At 35.1% G+C, this 19,232-nt stretch overlaps 1 protein-coding gene and 1 long non-coding RNA gene across 2 annotated transcripts in view; one reads left to right on the forward strand and one right to left on the reverse strand.

Annotated features, from left to right (window-relative positions):
- LOC145245795 (uncharacterized) overlaps positions 1-19,232 on the reverse strand; it is a 159,884-nt gene that overhangs the window by 24,601 nt on the left and 116,051 nt on the right. The gene's annotated exons all lie outside the window — the stretch shown is intronic.
- The window catches only part of LOC145245793 (unconventional myosin-Va-like), a 577,542-nt gene continuing 567,917 nt past the window's right edge, over positions 9,608-19,232 (forward strand). Inside the window, 1 exon segment of the mRNA XM_080107437.1 lies at positions 9,608-9,959. Within this exon segment, the coding sequence (XP_079963563.1) occupies positions 9,909-9,959 (51 nt within the window). The 5' untranslated portion in view covers positions 9,608-9,908.

Here is a 19,232-nt window from a genome sequence, read left to right on the forward strand (position 1 = left end):
AGGTCTGTTGCTTTTCTTCAATGGTGTGGCCAGGTTGAAAGAATGAATGAGTGTTCTTGGATTAGTAGATGTAGAACAGTTGAAGTAGCAGGTTCAGTTCACGGAGTTAGGCTAAGAGAGAAATAAATAAATAAAAATCTAGCTAGAGATAAATTTGGAAGTCGATTTCTAAAATTTCTAAATGCTGTCCAATGCATGCCAGCTTGTAAAAGTGATTTTAAACCGATGATAATGATGATGACGATGATGATGACTAATGAGGAATTCTATTTTCTTGTCCCAGACCATGTCACTATTTCACATTTTTATTCTTCTTAACATTTTATCACATTAAATTTTTTGTAAGGGGATAATTGGGTGAGAAAAGTTGTAAATACAAAGACATTTATTGAAATGTCTTTTGGTAAATTTATTGTTTTTACGCTATTACACATTGTGACGTAAAATCATGATGGAAATATAAATGCTGGAAAGCCAGACGCCCTACCCACTTATTATATAATCACCAAACAGGCAGTCAAGCTCCCCCCCTCTGTTCTCTGACTGCCCACGACCTGAAAGCTAGTGGAAATGATCGAGACATATGATCCTACCCACATCCCGGTTACAGTATCTCTCGCTCTCTCTTATACTATTCCTCTTCTCAAGGTAAGAAGAGAAAAAATCAAATAATTCCAACAGGAACAATGTGGTACAAATAAATACCATGTGCGCAGATAGTGCTCAGAAAAGGACATTTGAGATTTAGCCAGCCTACAGAGAAGACACAAAGCTCTGCTATAATGTGAATCCATGGTATATCAACCCTAACTCCCATGTGCCACATGGACTCACCTGGGGAAAAAAGGCAAAGCTGATTACAAATTTTGCTGCACTGCACTGAGTTGCGAAAGAACTTAAACCCATGTTTGATCTACCTGTGACAACATACATGGTGATGAAATTGCTATAAGAAAAGGCAGGTGCCTCAGCACACATCATTTCGATCAGCTAACCATCAATTTGAAGTTTACACCAGGCAATGTATGGAGTTGCAAAAATCAAGCCTATGGAGAGAATTGGTCTTTCACTATGCAGCAAGGAATTATTTGATAAAGGACAGCCAACAGAAATATTTACCAGAGAAGGACAATGATAATCTTGTCAAGAAAAGGAGACAAGGAAGAGATTGAGTGATATCTGAATCATATTGTTGTGCACCAAGTTCTTGGAAAAATCCGGAATCGGACGTGTTAATTCTTTTGAATACTCTATTTTATCTGAATTACTGTATGTGTCAACCAGTTAAGTATTTTGTATCTTCTGCTACTCCATCCCCTCACTCATTCTTGACCCACCCTCAGTGGACAGCCAATTTAATTCTATGTGACATTCATGCTTAAATGTTCTTTTCATTTGGGACTTGAGAAATCCTTTGTCATAATATAAAAAAATATATTCATCTAAAGTGAAAATGTGTGTGTGTGTGTGTGTGTGTGTGTGTGTGTACATTTCCCTATCAAATAACTCTGTCAATTTTCAGTCTACAGACTCGAGATTTGACATAAGGGGTATTGAGATTTGGGAAAATCTTTTTATTGGTTTTCGGACAGAAATTTGGCTGCCAAAAGGTAAAATTTCAACGATTTGACCTTTGAAAACTCAACCAAACATATTATGTTACAGTTTTAGCAGTTTCGGGAAGGTGAATGTGCAACAGAAAATAGTTTAACAGCTTGAAAATGTGATTATTTCACATAACGAAATATATAACATATTAACATAGTTATTTGATAAGATATGCAATAAAAAATAAAATATTAATTGATAAAAAAAGTTTCAGTATTTTTATATAACAAGTCTTCCGAGATTTCCAATATTCTTCACCTCTTTTAATAACTTTTGCAAATAAATTTGCATTATCGCAACAGTAGCTTGCCATTGACTTCTCGCTGGCAATGCGCATTAGTCATCACTTGAATGTAGGTGGCATGAAGCCTCTCCAAAGCCCCAGTCCTCTTCACACCCATCCAATTGAGGTCTAGTTGGTGCTTTCCTTCCTTGGTCTTTCCATCCTCCTTGACCCTTCAACTATTTGGTGCAGTGCCAGTCGATGCTGACTGTACAGTTTTTATTTTTTGTAGGGAGGAGTACTCAATTTACAATTCAGTTTTCTCATTTGCACACTTTTGTTTCACTTCTGTTGCAGTTTCTACATGGCCAGTTAGCATTTGTCACTTATGCGGATTAGTTTCCACATTTGAGGGTTTGCCTTAATATTTCAGCTGTTTTCAGCATTGCCACCTGTTGCATGGTCTCAGTTTTTCCCTCGATTCCGATTTCTCCTAGTCTTTTTTCAAATTCTTTAGGACTGCTCCTAGTGCTCCTATAATTATTGGTATTATATTGAGTTTCTTCAAGTGCCATATTCTTTTCAATTCTGTAGCAAGTTTTGCATATTTGTTTCATTTTTCTGTCTCTTTGATACTCACCCTGTGGTATGCTGGAACGGCAAAATCCACAATTTGGCAGATTCTTTTCTTCTCATTAATTATTATGATGTCCGGTCTTCTTGCTTGGATGAGTTTGCTTATATCTTCATGTCTCAGAGATTTTGTGGTTTTAGTTTTCCCCTGTACTTTCTCCGGTTTGAATTATTTGTCCACATGTTCAAACTCCTAGTATACTGACTTTCCAATGCAGTCGTCCTTATATTCCTTTTGAGCTAGTTTCCTGCATTCACTTATTATGTGGTTTATTGTTCTGTCTCTTTGCCCACAAAGTCTGTATTTACAGTTTTCTTGTGTTTTATCTATTTTAGTTTTAATGTGGTTGGTTCTAATTGCATTATTCCCTGCAACTGTTAGTATAGGTTCTGTTTCTTTGTTCATATGTCCTTTTCTTAGGCGTTTCCATGATTCTCTTTTTCGTTATTTTGATGAATCGTCCATATTATTATTATTATTATTATTATTATGAAATTTCTATGATTATCATCAGTGATTGTTATAACTGTTATAAGGTACATAACTACGTATCGAACTGGATACGAAACAGTATATAAAAGAGCTACCATTTTAAAGTAGGGGCGTCTTGTCTTGTTTGTAGTCTAGTCTTACGTTTTAGTCTTGCAGTCTTACCCTGCAGCCTTGCGTCCTGCCAGTCTTGCATCTTATACTCTACAAGTGTACTCCAGTTAACCAAGCATCCCAGGGACGAGCATTTAGCTCTCACACACTAAGTTCCTTTTTCTTTACCTTCATTTACATTTATCTAACTTCAAAAGCAAGTAGCCATTTTGTATTTGTATTATTACGAAGCACTAATAAACCTTCTTTTTATTACGCATCCCACTCGGCGTATTTTGTCATATTATTATATACCGTTGAAACAAAATATAACACTACCAATAACTGGTGATGTTCCCTGGGGTCTGAGTGGCAACAAGTCTCCCCAGCATCCCAGTTATCTTCACTTCTTTTGGTCACCATTGCAAATGATTTTACATTATCGCAACAGACGCTTACCATTGATTACTTGCTTGCAGCAACCATTAATTTTTTCTGCAATTTAAGTGATAATAAACCCCCACCCCAATATCCCAGTATTTTCTGTACTTTTTAGTGGACGTCTGGTTAGTGCTCCCTTCGTTGGTCTTTCAATCTTCAAGATTATTTTGTGTGGTATCAATCAAAGCTGGCGCTATGACATTTTTTAGGGGTGGGGGCAGTTTATGAAATTTCTTGCAGTTTCCATTTCCTTGGGTTCATGTAATGCTGTTCTTTCTTTCGCAGCTTCCATGTCACTTGTTAGCATTTGCAGTTTATGTCGGTTGGTTTCTGCATTCTAAGATTTTCCTTTAAATATCACTTATTCTTATCATTGCTGTCTGTTGTATAATCTCAGCCTTCCAATTTATACCTGTTTTTTTCCCCAGATTTATTGGGACTGTTTCTATTGCTACTATGATTATTGGTGTTATATTATCTTTCTTCAAATTCCATATTTCTTTCTGTTCTTTGGCAATTTCCACGTATTTGTTTTGCTTTCCTATCTCCTTAATATTTACCCTGTTGTCTGCTAGGATGGCAAAATCTACGATTAGCAGGTTTTTTTTTTTCCTGTTGCCTATAATAACATCCAGTCTCCTTGCTTGGACGAGTTTATCTGTTTGAACCTACATTTCGTGATTTTCGTTTTCCTGTACTGTTTCCGGTTAGTGTCTATACCAGTTGTTTGCATTTTTAAAATACAATTGTTTGCATAGTTCCTAGTGTACTGTCTTGTCCACACATTCGTGTCTGTTCTTGTATTCTTTTTGTGTTAGTTTGCTTGATTCATTTATCATCTTATTTACAATTTTGTCTTTTTGTCAACCGAGTCTACATTTGCTGTTTTACTTATTTTTTCTTTATTAGCTTTGATATAGTTAGTTCTAATCGCTTTGTTTTATGCAGCTATTAGTATTGATTCTGTTTCTCTATTTAGGTGCCCCTTTCCTGACCATGTCCAGGTGTTTTTGTGAGTCTCTTTTCTTGTCATACTTATGAATCGTGTGTATAGCTTTTTCTTGTCTTGGTAAACAATTGGCCGAACAAAATGACTACTTTGTTCAGAATCGATATTTAATGTAAGTTTAAAGGCTTATAATTTATATTAAATATTTATTTTTTAATGCAAATAGGTCACAAATGAGTTGGTAAACAAAAATAAATTGGTTTGAATTAATTTTTGAACTGCATTTTAGTACTTATGCATAAATGCTGTGTTATTTTTTAGATAGGATTTTCATGTCAAATTGAATTTTTACGGTATCTTTTGTTCATTAAATGTTTGGGGATGTTTTTAGTAGGGAATCTCTACTTATCAAGGCCAAGAAGCCACTAAAAGATAAGGGTTAATGAGTGTGCAGTAGTCATCTAAACAACAATCGTTAGTTGTGGAAATCAGGTATAACTTGATTATTTAAGGGGACAGCTCAACAGGAACTTATTTACATTAGAATTGAAGACGATTAAATTGTAGTAAACTGGAAAGCAAACCTGCGGAACAGAGTTCGACAGCAGGCAGTTCTAGGAAAAAAGCTTTGTTCAGGTGAAAGTACAGAATAATAAAAAAAAGCCATGCTAAGAATGAGTTTCTAAAATAATAACGTTATTATTTCAGAACGGGTCGTATTCTGCATAGGAACCGTAATTTTCTTTAAAATAATTTATGTAATGATTGCTCGAAAAACCAATCATCTTTTTTGTTGTCATAGTTTTGTATCTTCTTATTTTCAAACGTGAATCATGAATAATTAATATCTGTTACCGTTCAGGTACACTGTAAATCAGTGGTCAGCAACCTTTTGAAGCATAAGGGCTAAAAAACTGTTGATTATAGGAGGAGGAGGAGGAGGCGGAGGAAGATCAAACAGCTTTGGCTAAATTGTCATGGGGGACAACAATGTTATTAAATATGTAAATAAATTTTCTGTATGTTTGAAGAAAACAAATATTCAATACAATCTCTATCTCTACTATTATATAAAAGTAATTTTGTCTGTGTGTCTGTGTGTCTGTGTGTCTGTGTATCTGTGTGTCTGTGTGTTTGAGTTTGTTCCCTATGGACTCGAAAACGACTGGATCGGTTTTTATGAAATTTCACACGAAGGAACTTTATATGCCCGGCAGTGTTCTTAGATAGGTTTGTATTGGAATATATTTCATAAGTGTCAATAATCGTTAATCGAAATAATCTGATGAAAGAAGGAAGAGGCGATTTTGACCAAAGTTAACGTTTTACACAGCCTAACATCACAAGTGCATTTGAGAAGTTTTATTACCACACAAGCCAAAAGACCTGACATATAAAATTAACAGAAGGTTCTTTGAAATGAGTGTTTCTGTTTAAAACACAATGGAAACATGATACTTGACTTTTGCATTTTAAACTTTAGTTCAAACCATTATATATAAAAAGTAATTTTATAAAATCAGCAGTAGATTCTCTACAGTGCAATGCAGACTACAATGTATTGTCGATTAGTCACTGTGGGGAGGTATGTGTTCCCAATTAGAGTAATCAATCGATTTAATTGTACAATGGGCGATTTCGCCGATTTCATTGAGAATAAAAATATGGGAATGTGAGATTCGTTGATCATCATTCAATTCCAGGCAACATCGGACCTCCCTGCTAGTATGATTATATTTAAACGATGTCACTTATTTTAGTGTAGGAACATCAAAATAAACAAATAAATACATAGAAATTAAAAAAAGGAATAAATTACAAACATATTTGACAAAAAATTATCCCTGGGTGGCTTCCGGGCCTTGAGAAGTGGTGACCCCCATGTAAAAAAAACAAACTTTATTTTACTGTAAGAATAAAGCAAATTATTATTACAATCAACAACAAAATAAAAACAACAAATTCATATTTACATCAAGATAATTAGAATCAAAAAAGGAGTAAATAAGTAAGATATATATATTCAGTCTCTCAACTGTCACTTTGGTTTGGTTTGGTTTGGTTTGTTTGTATATATAGTGCACCCTAAATAAGGTGGTGGGCCAAGCAAAATTCACTCAATGGCCTGATTTGGCTCGAACCCGAGGGTTGTCGACCCTTGCAAACTGAAGTGACAGTACTTACCATGTCTCTGCTAGTGTCTCATTTATGGGTCAAATAAAATTTATCCTGGACATGACACTAAACTGCCTCGGAGTTGGGCCCCTAGCAAAATGTTCGCCTCTACCTCACCTCACTGCCGTGAAATCCGTCTTTTCAAAAGTTCACAATCCACTGCGGCCTTTTCATACCAGCTGATACAACCATTGGCACATTCGATTTGAACACTAGGGTCTGCTTACCATGAACCGGGCCCTTTTGTCTGAATGAGATATGGTTTGGTCCAGGCCTAGGAGATTCCCAGGCATTACCTCTTCCTTTGGGAGTGATGGTGGAGATTTATTGCCGGTCACTTGAGGCGCTCCTACTGGGAATGACAATGGATCCGTCCTCAACAATTTTTCCATTCTTCTAGAGTGCCCTCTCGTGGAAGTTGGATCTCCTCCCCCATTAAACTCAGTTCTAACCTTATTGCAAGTAGGAAGTGCCAAAGTGGGTAAACACACCTTTTTATTTTGTCAAAGATCATTTTCCTTGGACATTACCTCCCCTTTTGGAGTGGCGGATTCGGGTACTTATGCACTTATGTTATCGTGCTAAAATAATAACGTTATTATTTAGAAAGTCATTCTTAACATGGGGAGGGTAGGGTGTTTTGTACTTATTGTGTAATATCACCTAACAATTGAATAAAAAAAGATATAAAAGAAGTTGAATTTAACTTGAAAATACTTTTTTTAATTTTTTTTTATTTTTTATTTTTTTTTTATTTTTTATTTTTTTTGTAAATAGCACGGTAAAATAAGGACATAAGCACCTGGCTTGGTTTTCGCCGGTTGCCCGAACAGCGGCTTGGTTCCCACCAGTTCTGGCAAATAGCAAACAGGATCTTGAACAGAAGCGTACATTCTATCCCAACTATCATCAATGGACCTGAGGTCATCTCGTCAGCATCAGACTATTTGCCAAGAACTTTGCAGCTAACTCTACCCTATATGACAAAGGCCATCAACTCCCCGTATTTCCTCCTATAACAGGCAACACGCTATGCAACATACAAATATCTGTGCATGAGGTCGCCAAGCTAATCAAGAACTTTGATTCCAGTAAAGTAACTGGCCCTGACGGTATTCCAGTTATAGTGCTGAAAAAGCTCCGACCAGAACTTGCCCCCATACTTACAAAACTGTTTAAGCATTGCCTTAAGGAGAAGTGCTTTCCAACACCCTGGAAAACCTCATCAGTATGCCCTGTATTTAAAAATTCAGGTGAAAAGTCATCTCCCTCTCAGTACAGACCAATAAGTCTCCTATGTGTCATGAGTAAGTTGTTGGAATCCATATTAAATAAAGAAGTAGTCAACCACCTCAACAGAAACAACCTTCTTAGTGACATGCAATATGGTTCCCGCTCTGCAAGATCTATAGCAGATGTGCTAACGGTTATATCTCATAGGATTAGTGAATCTCTTGACAAAGGTTTCCTTTCCAGGGCAATTGCTCTTTACATATCGAAGGCCTTCGATAAGGTATGGCATAAGGGCCTACTTCACAAGATTTCCAGCTACGGTATCACTGGAAATGTTTACTCAATCATTAAATCATTTCTCTCCGATAGGCTCATAAGAGTAGTGGTCGATGGGCAGAAATCAGAGGCCCACAGTATTAATGCTGGAGTCCCTCAAGGGTCCATCGTGGGCCCAACTCTCTTCCTGATCTACATCAATGATCTCCCAAAACACATACTTAAATCATTTGTTGATATCTATGCTGATGACACGACCATCTATGGCAACACATCAAAGGCCGTAAATGACAAAGTTCTCTCCAATTCTCTCTCCTCTGATCTTGAGTGCGTGGTACAGTGGGGGAAGAGGTGGCTGGTTACTTTTAATGCATCCAAAACCAAGCTTCTATCTTTACATCATCAACGCTCTGATCCCCAGCTGGCATCAATTGAAATGGATGGCTCTCGTCTTGGGGAGGCTCCATGTTTTGACAAGCTTCTAGGTTCGACCTTTACTCCTGATCTGAAATGGAACACGTACATCAGGTCTGTTGCCAAGGACGCTGGGAAAATGGTGGGATTCTTCTACTGCTCCAGAAGATATCTCACTACTGATGCAATTCTTTATCTGTATAAAAGCCAAATAGGTCCAAGGATGGAGTACTGCTGCCACATCTGGGCAGGAGCTGCTAAAAACAGCCTATCCTGCCTTGACAGAGTACAAAATAGACTTCGTGATATAGTATGGGATGCCCTTTTCTCTTCCCTGCAACTTCTCTCCCACAGAAGAGACGTTGCGAGCCTGTCTTTGTTTTATCATTACTTCCATGGCAAGTGCTCGTCTGAGCTCCAATCTCTCGTCCCCCCTTGCCAATCTTTCACGAGAAACACCCGTCTGACTGAAACTACTGTCAATAATTTTCCCCACTCTTTATCTATGCCTAAATCCAAACGTAGATTCCATGAGCAGAGCTTCTTTCTCAGAAGTGCACGACTGTGGAACTCTCTTCCGTTTGCCTGTTTCCCACCTGACTACAACTTGGATGTCTTCAAGTCCAACATAAGCAAATTCCTGACAAACCGCCCCCTTAAGAAAGACACTCTATCAAATCTCCAATACTAATGATTACTACAATACTATCTCATAGATTACTGTACACGCAATAACCCTTATCCCTGAGTGGCCTCCGGGCCTGGCTAAGTGGTGACCCGCATGTAAAAAAAAAAAAAAATTCCGATAATTAATCCCCTTCTCACATTTTTTTTAAGGGGCAGTGAATTTCTCACTATAAAGTAATATCATGTCTAACCTTAAGTGGGAGGCAGGTAAATGAACAGTTTTGGACCGTTCGCTGTGATCTGTGCCGACTTGATACTGGCAAGGGATAACGAATCGAATTAAGGATTCACGATAGCTGTTATTCTACGGAATTAAAGATTAGCTATCTTTAACGAACACGTGTAACGGAATGTAAGGTGGGCGATCGAAAGCGAAAACATCAGCAGCAGCCGCTGTTCTATGCCGAAGTCAAAATGGCGTCAGTGACTTCGGTTTAGATCAACAGGAGAAGAAAAAAAAGTAAAGAACGTACGAAAAGGAAGATTTTTCGGCACACAATTGCAGTAACAAGTGGCCCTTTCAACAATGGGATTCCAGACTGTTCTACAGTGATCAACAGTTACTCGGATTTACACACAAACAGTTCGGATATCGGATATTTTACAGCAACTCCGCTTATAATTGGATGATAATAAGAATAGACTATTATTATTATTGAGTCTCTTCTTACAAACAAACAATAAAAATGGCCGTGTCGGATTTCTCCGACACGATGCTTTCGCATCTGTATACCAAGGTAAGTAAAATGAAAATGTCTGAAGTGAATGTGATTAAATAAAACTATATTCTTTGCGCTATCCTGTCATATTTATTTTTAATCAAGGAGTGACGTGAAAAATTATTTATTTTCCTTTTTGAAAATACGGTGTGGGTGTGTAAAGAGAGTTGGGACATTAAAAATTTTTTTTTTTAATTTAATATATATATATATATATATATATATATATATATTTTTTTTTTCTTCAAGTAGAAGTTATTAGTATTAAAAAATAAATAAATGGCAAAACAGGCAACTCATTCTCAGTTAAAAGTTTGATATATAAATTAAATTTAATTCAATAAATTAACTATATTTCCTTGAGAATCATTATTTAAATTTCTGCCCCCCCCCTTTCCCCGAAAAAAAAATTAAAACTTGAAAAACTGTTTTGGCACTTGTGCAGTTTACGAACCATGCTATTTCTTTGTTGTTGTTTATATAGGATTTTCGTGTTAAATTCAAATTTTATGGTATCTTGTTTATTAAATTGTTACGTGAAAGTACAGAATAGTTAACAAAGCCCCTCTCCACATTTTAAAACCGGCTTTCTAAAATATCTTATTTCAGCACGGTCCGTAAAATGGACAGGTACTGTTTTTCTATTATTTATATGACAAAACGAATGAATTATTTGTGCGAATTATTTAATAATTTGAATTTAAACTGGGAATTTTCAAAACTTGTGACAGCATTTTATCCTCATGCTTACCTGTGTTCATATCCGGCGTTGCTCGGGAGTCATTATTTTATTTACTTTGAAAGCTTTTACTTTTATTTTTGTTTCATTGAAGGAATGTTATTTAAGAAATTCGGTATTTATTACTGTAGACAGCAAATCGAAGAAGTGGTAAAGAAACAATTACATAAATGTTACGAAAGGCAAAATTTACTCTTCTACCTACCTGGATAAGTTTTTTGTTGTTTCAACTTATTTTAAAGCGTTTATTAAATTCGGTAAATATCCAGATACGCTACTACAGAACACCGACCACTCTAATTTGTTTTTTTATAGGTAATTGAGGTCGCTGACAACGAATCTGATAGTCAAACTTGGGGCAAATTTACCGTTTGCATGGTATTTACCCCTGAACCCACGAACTACTTTCCACCATTTTGCAGCTTCCGTTTATGCAATGCTACGCGCATGCACGCTGTAGCATAAACGACGGCTTCACCAAGCAAACTACGTTGGGAGGAGGGGGATTTTTTTTTTTTTTTTCCAGGATATAGCATTTTCTAATTTTCAAAAATACATTATAGCACTTTTTGGGTGGAAAATTTAAAATTAGCTGAAAAAGAAATAAAACAAGAAAAGGAAAGCACTCCAAGTTGGAGTAGGGGGGGGTAATTTATTTGTGTTTTTTTTTTTTTTTTACCTGGAACATAGAATTTTCAAATTTTCAAAAAGTAACGCACCGACATTTACCAAATAGAACACCATTTAACATTTTCCGAAGATTTTACTGTGTACATTGGGGGCGCGAGCGGGGGGGGGGCGGATGTGATGTTGGGGCGCGCGCGCCCCAACATCACATCCGCCCCCCCCCGCTCGCGCCCCCAATGTACACAGTAAAATCTTCGGAAAATGTTAAATGGTGTTCTATTTGGTAAATGTCGGTGCGTTACTGACGGAAAAACGTTTAACTAAACTGCAAAAGCACATATTAAGCCACAAGTTCTATAATTGAATCCCCCTCCCGCAAAAAAAGAATGAAAACAAAGATGTTTGGTGCTTATGTTTTTGTAAACCACATTAAAAACTACGTGAGACAAAAAACAAAAAAAAAGTCCCAATTTTTTGTACTTTTCTTTAACTGTAAGTCATTAAAAAAATGTCAGTCCGTAATTTTTTGATTGGTACGCCATGTGAGAAGGCAGTTTGCTAGATGAAGCAAGCCATCGTTCATGCTGCAGCGGGCAGCGCACCGCGTAGCATCTGCAAATGGTGGAAAGTTATTCGTGGGTTCTGGGGTTAATACCATGCAAACGGTAAATTTGCCCCAAGTTTGACTATCAGATTCGTTGTCAGCGACCTCAATTACCTATAAAAAAACAAATTAGAGTGGTCGGTGTTCTGTAGTAGCGTATCTGGATATTTACCTTAAATTCAAAACACAAGTAGTGCCGACTTGCTAAAACGATGACAAGATTGCTAACAGGAGACGGTTATCTAGATAGTCTCGATAATCACACAAAACTCGAAAATAAGAACAAAATAGTGACATAAAGTCACTCACAGTATTTGTTAGGTAAAAGTGCGTTTTAGATTTGTTAGGTAAAAGTGCGTTTTAGATTTTTAAATTAAAATAGAAAACATATTTTGTAGTTTCATTGGACCCAAAGTGCAACGTGATAACCCCAATATTATGGTGAATAATTAGCAGAACAAGAAACAAGTCCTCGTTATGAAACCCGTTGTAAAAAATAAATTCGGTACTAGTGCAGAGTAGTGATCTGCGCTATTTTTTAAATTGTATTTTCAAGTTTAATTAAAGTTTTATGTTTTTTTTTATTCAATTGTAAGGTTGACGTATAAAGTAGGTACCCCCCCCCTGTTAAGAATGGCTTTTTAAATAATAACATTATTATTTCAGCACGGATCCACTCTCTGCACTAGTGCACTGCAGCCACTGCACTAGTACCATAAATTCATATGAGTAGAGTTTTTTTTTCCCTATAACTGTCCGCCTGTGGAACTCTATTCTGTGTAGCTGCTTCCCGAATGACTACTTCAAATCTAATGTGAATAAATTCCTATTGAGTTGTCCATTTAAATAATTTAGCCCTACCTAACTTCCGCCGTGACTTGTTGTCCCATCATCTACCTAACACTTAGTGGCCGTCGCGTCGGGCCTTGATAAGTGGTGACCACTGACCACCAAGTAAAAAAAAAAAAGAAAAAAATAGGATGGGACAAGATGTCAATATGTGCCAAACTGTCTGCGTAATTTTCGTTTAGTGCGCATCCACATGTTTCGGTGTGGATGTCTGGATCGTCTTGCTGCACAAAATGTTGCTAATGAACAATAACACTAAATGAGTGAAAGCGCGACCGTCGGTAGCCGTGGTGAAAGTAGATTCCGCAGGTGCTTATGCAGAGAAATTGGTAATGTCGCTAAACAGTGTTTGCAGGTGATATGAGAATAAGCCATTCAAAATGTTTCTTATCTTAAACTTTATTACATGGGGAGTCATTTCGTGTAAAAAAAAATTAATTTATTTTACCCATATAAACTAGAGAAATGCACAATTAAAATGTGTAAAGTTTACACTAAACAGTTTAATCATGTAAGAATCCAAGATGGATGCCCTCAGCAAGGCCGTAAGCACGAAGGAACTTTGACTTTGCGATCAAAATGCAAGATAGAATGAAACGAAATGAAATGCAAGAAAAAAATTAAATGAAAAATAATTTAAACAACTTTTTAAAATATACTTTAAAAAAATTTAAATGACAAATAATTTAAACAACTTTTTAAAATATACTTAAAAAAAATTTAAATGACAAATAATTTATGTAGAAAAAAAATGCAGGCGCTGCAACAAAGGATTTCGCCGAATTTGTGCCCACTCTCACTTTCTCCGCATAAACTTTCCCGTCGTTCCGTTTTCCGTTTCACTTTTACCTTGGTTTTTGATCGCAAGGTCAAGGCTGCTTCATGCTTACGGCCTTGCCGAGGGCATCCATCTTGGATTCTTACATTTTAACCATGCATTTCTCTAGTTTATACAGGTAAAATAAATTAAAGTTTTACTCGAAATAACTCCTATGCGATATGAGAAGAAACTGGCAAGAACCTTAGGAAAATTTCAATCCTTTAATCATAGAGCCACTTAGTTAATAAAAAAAAGAACTTTAGAAACTAGGGCTAGGGAATATACCCGGCGAATCAATTGCACTTAAAGGGGTAGTTATAATCCTAAAAACATCTCTTGACTAGAATTTAAAATAATGGATGAATGTCTAGAATCCGTATCCACTCCATCCACAGTAAAAACATAACAATTTGATAAACAAAAGAAATTAAATTTAACTTGAAAATCATATCTAAAAATAAAATAAAAAAAAGAAAAATAAGCACGGTTCGTAAACTGCATAACCACCATTATTATTTTAAAAAATGACAATCTATATATCTATAAAAGTGTGTGTGCCTGTGTACATTTCCCTACGCAATAACTCTGTCAATTTTAAGTCTGCAAACTCGAAATTTGATATACAGGGTATTGAGATTTGGGAAAATCTTTGTAATCCGTTTTCGGCCAGAAATTGGGCTGTTAAGGGGCCAAAGTTCAACGATTTGACCTTTGAGAACTCTACCAAACTCCTCCGCCAATTTTGGGTATAAACACTTGACATTTTTTGATATAGGTTCCTTGGACATGGATCTAACTTAATAACTTGATTTGAGCCCAAAGCAATAAATGTTAAGGGGTCATAATAGGGGTCAAAGTAAAAAAAAAAAAAAAAAAATTGACCTCTGCGGTCTCTACCAAATTACTCAGACAATTTTTGGTCTAAACATTTGAAATTTAACATACAGAGATGTGGGCAAGCGTTTTAATTGGTTTGGGTCGAAAATTTGAGCTACCAATATATAAATGTATGTATGTATGTTTGCATGTCTGCCTAAAACTTTCGACAGAGGCGACGGATTTTCACAAGATCAGTATCGTTTTGAAGCTCGACCCTTCAGACGACAAATACCGAAAAATTGGCTAAAAACATTAATTTCATCACCTTCAACTGGGCACTTTTCTACAGGGCGGGGTCGCTTTTTTCGCCGATATTTTCGAAAGTCATCCCCTGTTTTCGATTGTCTAGCCTTAATTTAAACCTACGTCACTTCCGGTTTGACGGTGGTCGTAACAGCAAAGACGTCACGTTTTTTCCCGTTCTTTTCCTCCTTCAATGTACAGGTTTGAGCCTGCCTTTCTTACTATTACTTTTTTTTTTTTTTTTGCTCAACGCACACCTCTAAACACCCGGGCAACGCCGGGCACCCATGCTAGTAATAAAATAAAATTGTGATTTCAATTTAACATTGCTATCCGACGTTGTCCCGGCGCGTAAAAAATACAAGAGTTAAAAATTTGTTCACCTCTCCCACACTAGCCTCTCTTTCTCTCCCTAGTCAAGAAGGATTTCTGCTCTTCTGACAGGACAGCAAAGATACCTCATTTTGTTCCTGGGGAAAAGTTTATGGAGAAATTTTCTTTACATGCTCCCCCCCCCCCCTCCGACTAATTTTGTCTCTGGTGACTTACAAAAAAATGAATTTTGTCAATAAAATGTGTTCATATTCTGTCCAAGGTAATGCTGAAAAAGAATATCCCAGGTTTGTGGATGTATCTTGTGTAGTTCTTGACTTTTAGTTGGACACATTCATAAATAATATGGTAGAGAAAATACCGTGCTTAAATAATAACGTTACTGTTTAGAAAGCTATTTTTAACATAGGAAGGGGAGAACGTTTTGTAACTATTCTGTACTTTCACCTAACAATTTAATAAACAAAAGATACCGGAAATTTTGAATTTAACTTAAATACTATAAATAATTACGATGCTAGTGCACTTACTGATCCGCGCTATTTTGAAAATCGTATTTCCAAGTTTAATTAAAGTTTTATGTTTTTTTTATTCAATTGTAAGGTCAAAGTATAGAATAGTTACAAAACATCCTCCCCTCCCCATGTTAAGAATGGTATTTTAAATAATAACGTTATTATTTCAGCACGGATCAATAAGTGCACTAGTACCAAAAATAGCAATGTACCTTCTCTGCATACATCAATTAGACTTACGGCATCGCAGAAACCTATATTTTAATGACATGACTAATTAAAATAAAATTTAAAGCCAATTCGTAATAATTTATTTAAATATTTTGATATGAGAATCTTTGGTATTATTATACAAACACCGTGACAGCGTTAGGTTTAGGGTTAGGTTTAGGGTTAGGGTTAGGGTTAGGGTTAGGGGTTAGGTTTAGGGTTAGGGGTTAGGGTTAATTCGCTGTCACGGTGTTTGTATAGTTTTACCGAATCTTTTAGATCTAAAATGGGAACTAATTCTTGTGTGTGCTTCTTCTCGCCTTCTCTTGCATACTATTTTTATTTACTCAAAAAGGAGAGGAATAAAGTAAAATTGACAGATTTTAAATTTAAAAAATAACAAAAAGTGTAAATCGAACATTTTTTTTCTCAAATTCTACCCCCTCCACCCACCCCGCAAGAAACAATATTTTCTCTTGAAATCGTATCAGATTGTTTAAATAAACAATAAAAATGATTTTAAACATTAATCAATTATTAAAAAGAATAATAATTGATTTCTACTTGGTAATAAAGTTGTTTCTTGGGTTATTGTATAAAAAGGTGGGGATCAATGATCAGTTATCCACGCATATTTTGTTTCTTATCCTCTCATCTGCGGTAATTATTAAAATTAGATTGACAAAGCTAAAATTCTACCTATTCTATCACATTGCTTAAATAAATAAATTTTCTTGCAATTACACGCCAACGTTCCGGAAATACTTGCGATATTTTCAATTTTAGAATGAGGTTCGTTCACTTTACTATATGAATTTCATGTAAAGTTGTCATTCATTTATCACATAGCATGAGAGAACGATTTACTATTTTTTTTTGTACTAGTGCAGTGCAGAGAGTGATCCGGACGTAAATAATAACATTATTATTTAAAAAACAAAACAAAAACATTCTTAACATGGGGAGGGTGTTTTGTACCTAATCTGTACTTCAACTTTACAATTGAATAAAAAAACATATCATAAAACTTTAATTACACTTGGAAATACGATTTAAAAAAATAGCGCGGATCAGTAAGTGCACTAGCACCCCTTTTTTTTTGTATTTTCAAACTGACTGCTATTTTTGAAGTATTTATTTTAAGAACTAGGATATTAAAAAAAAAAATTCTCGTATTGTCAAAATGTTATTTTTAAATGCCGATCATTTTTGAAATACAAAAAATAATTACTCGTTCTGTCGTATGCTATGTGATCAAAAACTAGGTGGCCATTCTACGTTATATACTCTCATTCACCCCAAACAAAGCATATCACTATTTGGACATAAGGAACTACTTTGTGTTGCCATTCGAACTTAGGGTTAGTCTTGAGTTAATGAATGGTATATTTTTTATTTATATTTGTTTTTAACAAGATTGTTTTCTTTCTGCTGAAGTCCGAAGTGGCAGTACGAATAAAATCTAAAATATACTAGTAGTCCTTAAAAATAAGTTTTAAATAAATAAAAAAAATATGTCATCCATTTTGGAAATATATAAAAAAAAAAATGGTTACTTATTCTGAGAACAATGTCCTCTCTTATGTAATGTAATAAATAGCTATGTGGTGTTATTTACTTTATTCCCACCGCAGAAAGATGTGACATAAGGTTGGAAAGTGGGGGAATCCAAGCCAGCGCCCTTGAAGTGGGATTACTCAGGCCTATTTAAAATTACCTGAGCAGAGCCCTGTTGGTATTCTCCGGCAGGGACGCCCTAGACAGTAAACAATAAATGTACTCCACTTGATTGGACCTTCTAGAATACACAGGACATCGGTCAACAGGGAAAAGGACATTTGGCTTTGTAATTCATTTTAAACTTACTCTAAATATTTCATATAGTTACACAAAAAGAAAAAAAGCAATTTTTTTTTGTTAACAGCGTTGGTGGCAAACTGTTAAAGTTTTACCCGTTTCCTTTATTTATTTTATTTTAAGTCAATAAAAAAACAAATGAAAATATTTCAATCTGCATCTGATTATTTTGGGTCAATGTCAACAGGAGGCAATCTGCGAAACGAGGGCACAAAGATGACATTCAGAATTAGAAATAATTAGGAAGAATGGCTGAATAATCGCGACGATGAATATTGAAAACCGTTGCATTTGCTTATTTTTTTATTGACTTTGACCACAAGTGAATAAGATAATTAATACTTTATGTAGCTTGCCGCCATCCCATAAATTCCTACCTGTGTGACTGCAGGTAACACAAAAAATAGAGGCGTGTTTACCTGGATATCACCTGGTCTCTATATTAATGCAAATATGTTGCCACTTTTCGTGGTCCTGTTTCTCGTCTTTTCGTTACTTACACATTATTATTATTATTATTATTATTATTATTATTATTATTATTATTATTTATTTATTTATTTATTCATTCATTTACTATTAATAGATTATTTATTAAAATAAAAAATTTGATAGTAGTAAAACGAAATTTAAAAATCCTATTAAAAACAAATAATAAAATTTGATTTACCAGAATGCATTTCGATTTCTTCGTAAATACCTCTGACATTTAAATAAGTCTTGTCAATCGAAAAAAAAGTAATAATAATAAATTACGGCCTGACTCCTCGAAATTTGTAAGCATTTAAATGGTCGAATAGAAAGTAGTTTCTCCTTATAAAAAATCATAGCAAATCCTAATGTAATTAAAAAGAATGACATTTGTTTACATCCAATAATTTCATAGGTTACAACAACAATGCTTTAAAAATAACGATTTTGTTCAACAACTTAAATGATTTAACTTTGAAAATCTTATTAAAAAAAAACTAATTTCATAAATAAAAAGCGAAAAATCGATAAAAAAAACTTTCCCGGATAACTCCGGTTAAGTAGTACAGCTGGTATGAATAATTTACAATACGAAAACAATTCACTATCCCGTGTCTTTCACAAATATCCTTTCTTCCTCATTAAAATCCATTTTTGTGATTTTTATTTATTTAGCATTCGAGACATTATATAATCCCGTTTATGTTTTTATTTATTTTTATTTAGATGAAATCGTACAAAAATACATTTCGTTTTTATTTTTAGACATGATTTGAAAACTGGTTGTTTATTTTAATTGATGAACTTAAAAATAACGAACCTGTTTTTTCTTTTCTTTTTTCTTTTATTAGTTTCGCCTGTAATACTTTCACTACTAAGTACTAAATTAGACAATCTGGCTTATATCAGAGTAGAGATTGATTATCTTCCCAGGCATTACTTCCTGCTTCAGTATTTTTAAGTATTTTCAAGTTAAATTCAAGTTTTGTTTATTAAATTGTTAGGTGAAAGCACAGAATAGTTACGAAACAGTGTACGAAAAGCTATTCGCAAACTGAGGAGGGTGTTTCGTCGAAACACCCTCCTCAGTTTGCGAATAGCTTTTTAAATAATAACATTAATATTTTAGCACGGTACCTTCTCT

Source organism: Euprymna scolopes, chromosome 23 (genome assembly GCF_053919585.1).
Source record: "Euprymna scolopes isolate OS-2025 chromosome 23, ASM5391958v1, whole genome shotgun sequence".
NCBI lineage: Eukaryota > Metazoa > Mollusca > Cephalopoda > Sepiida > Sepiolidae > Euprymna > Euprymna scolopes.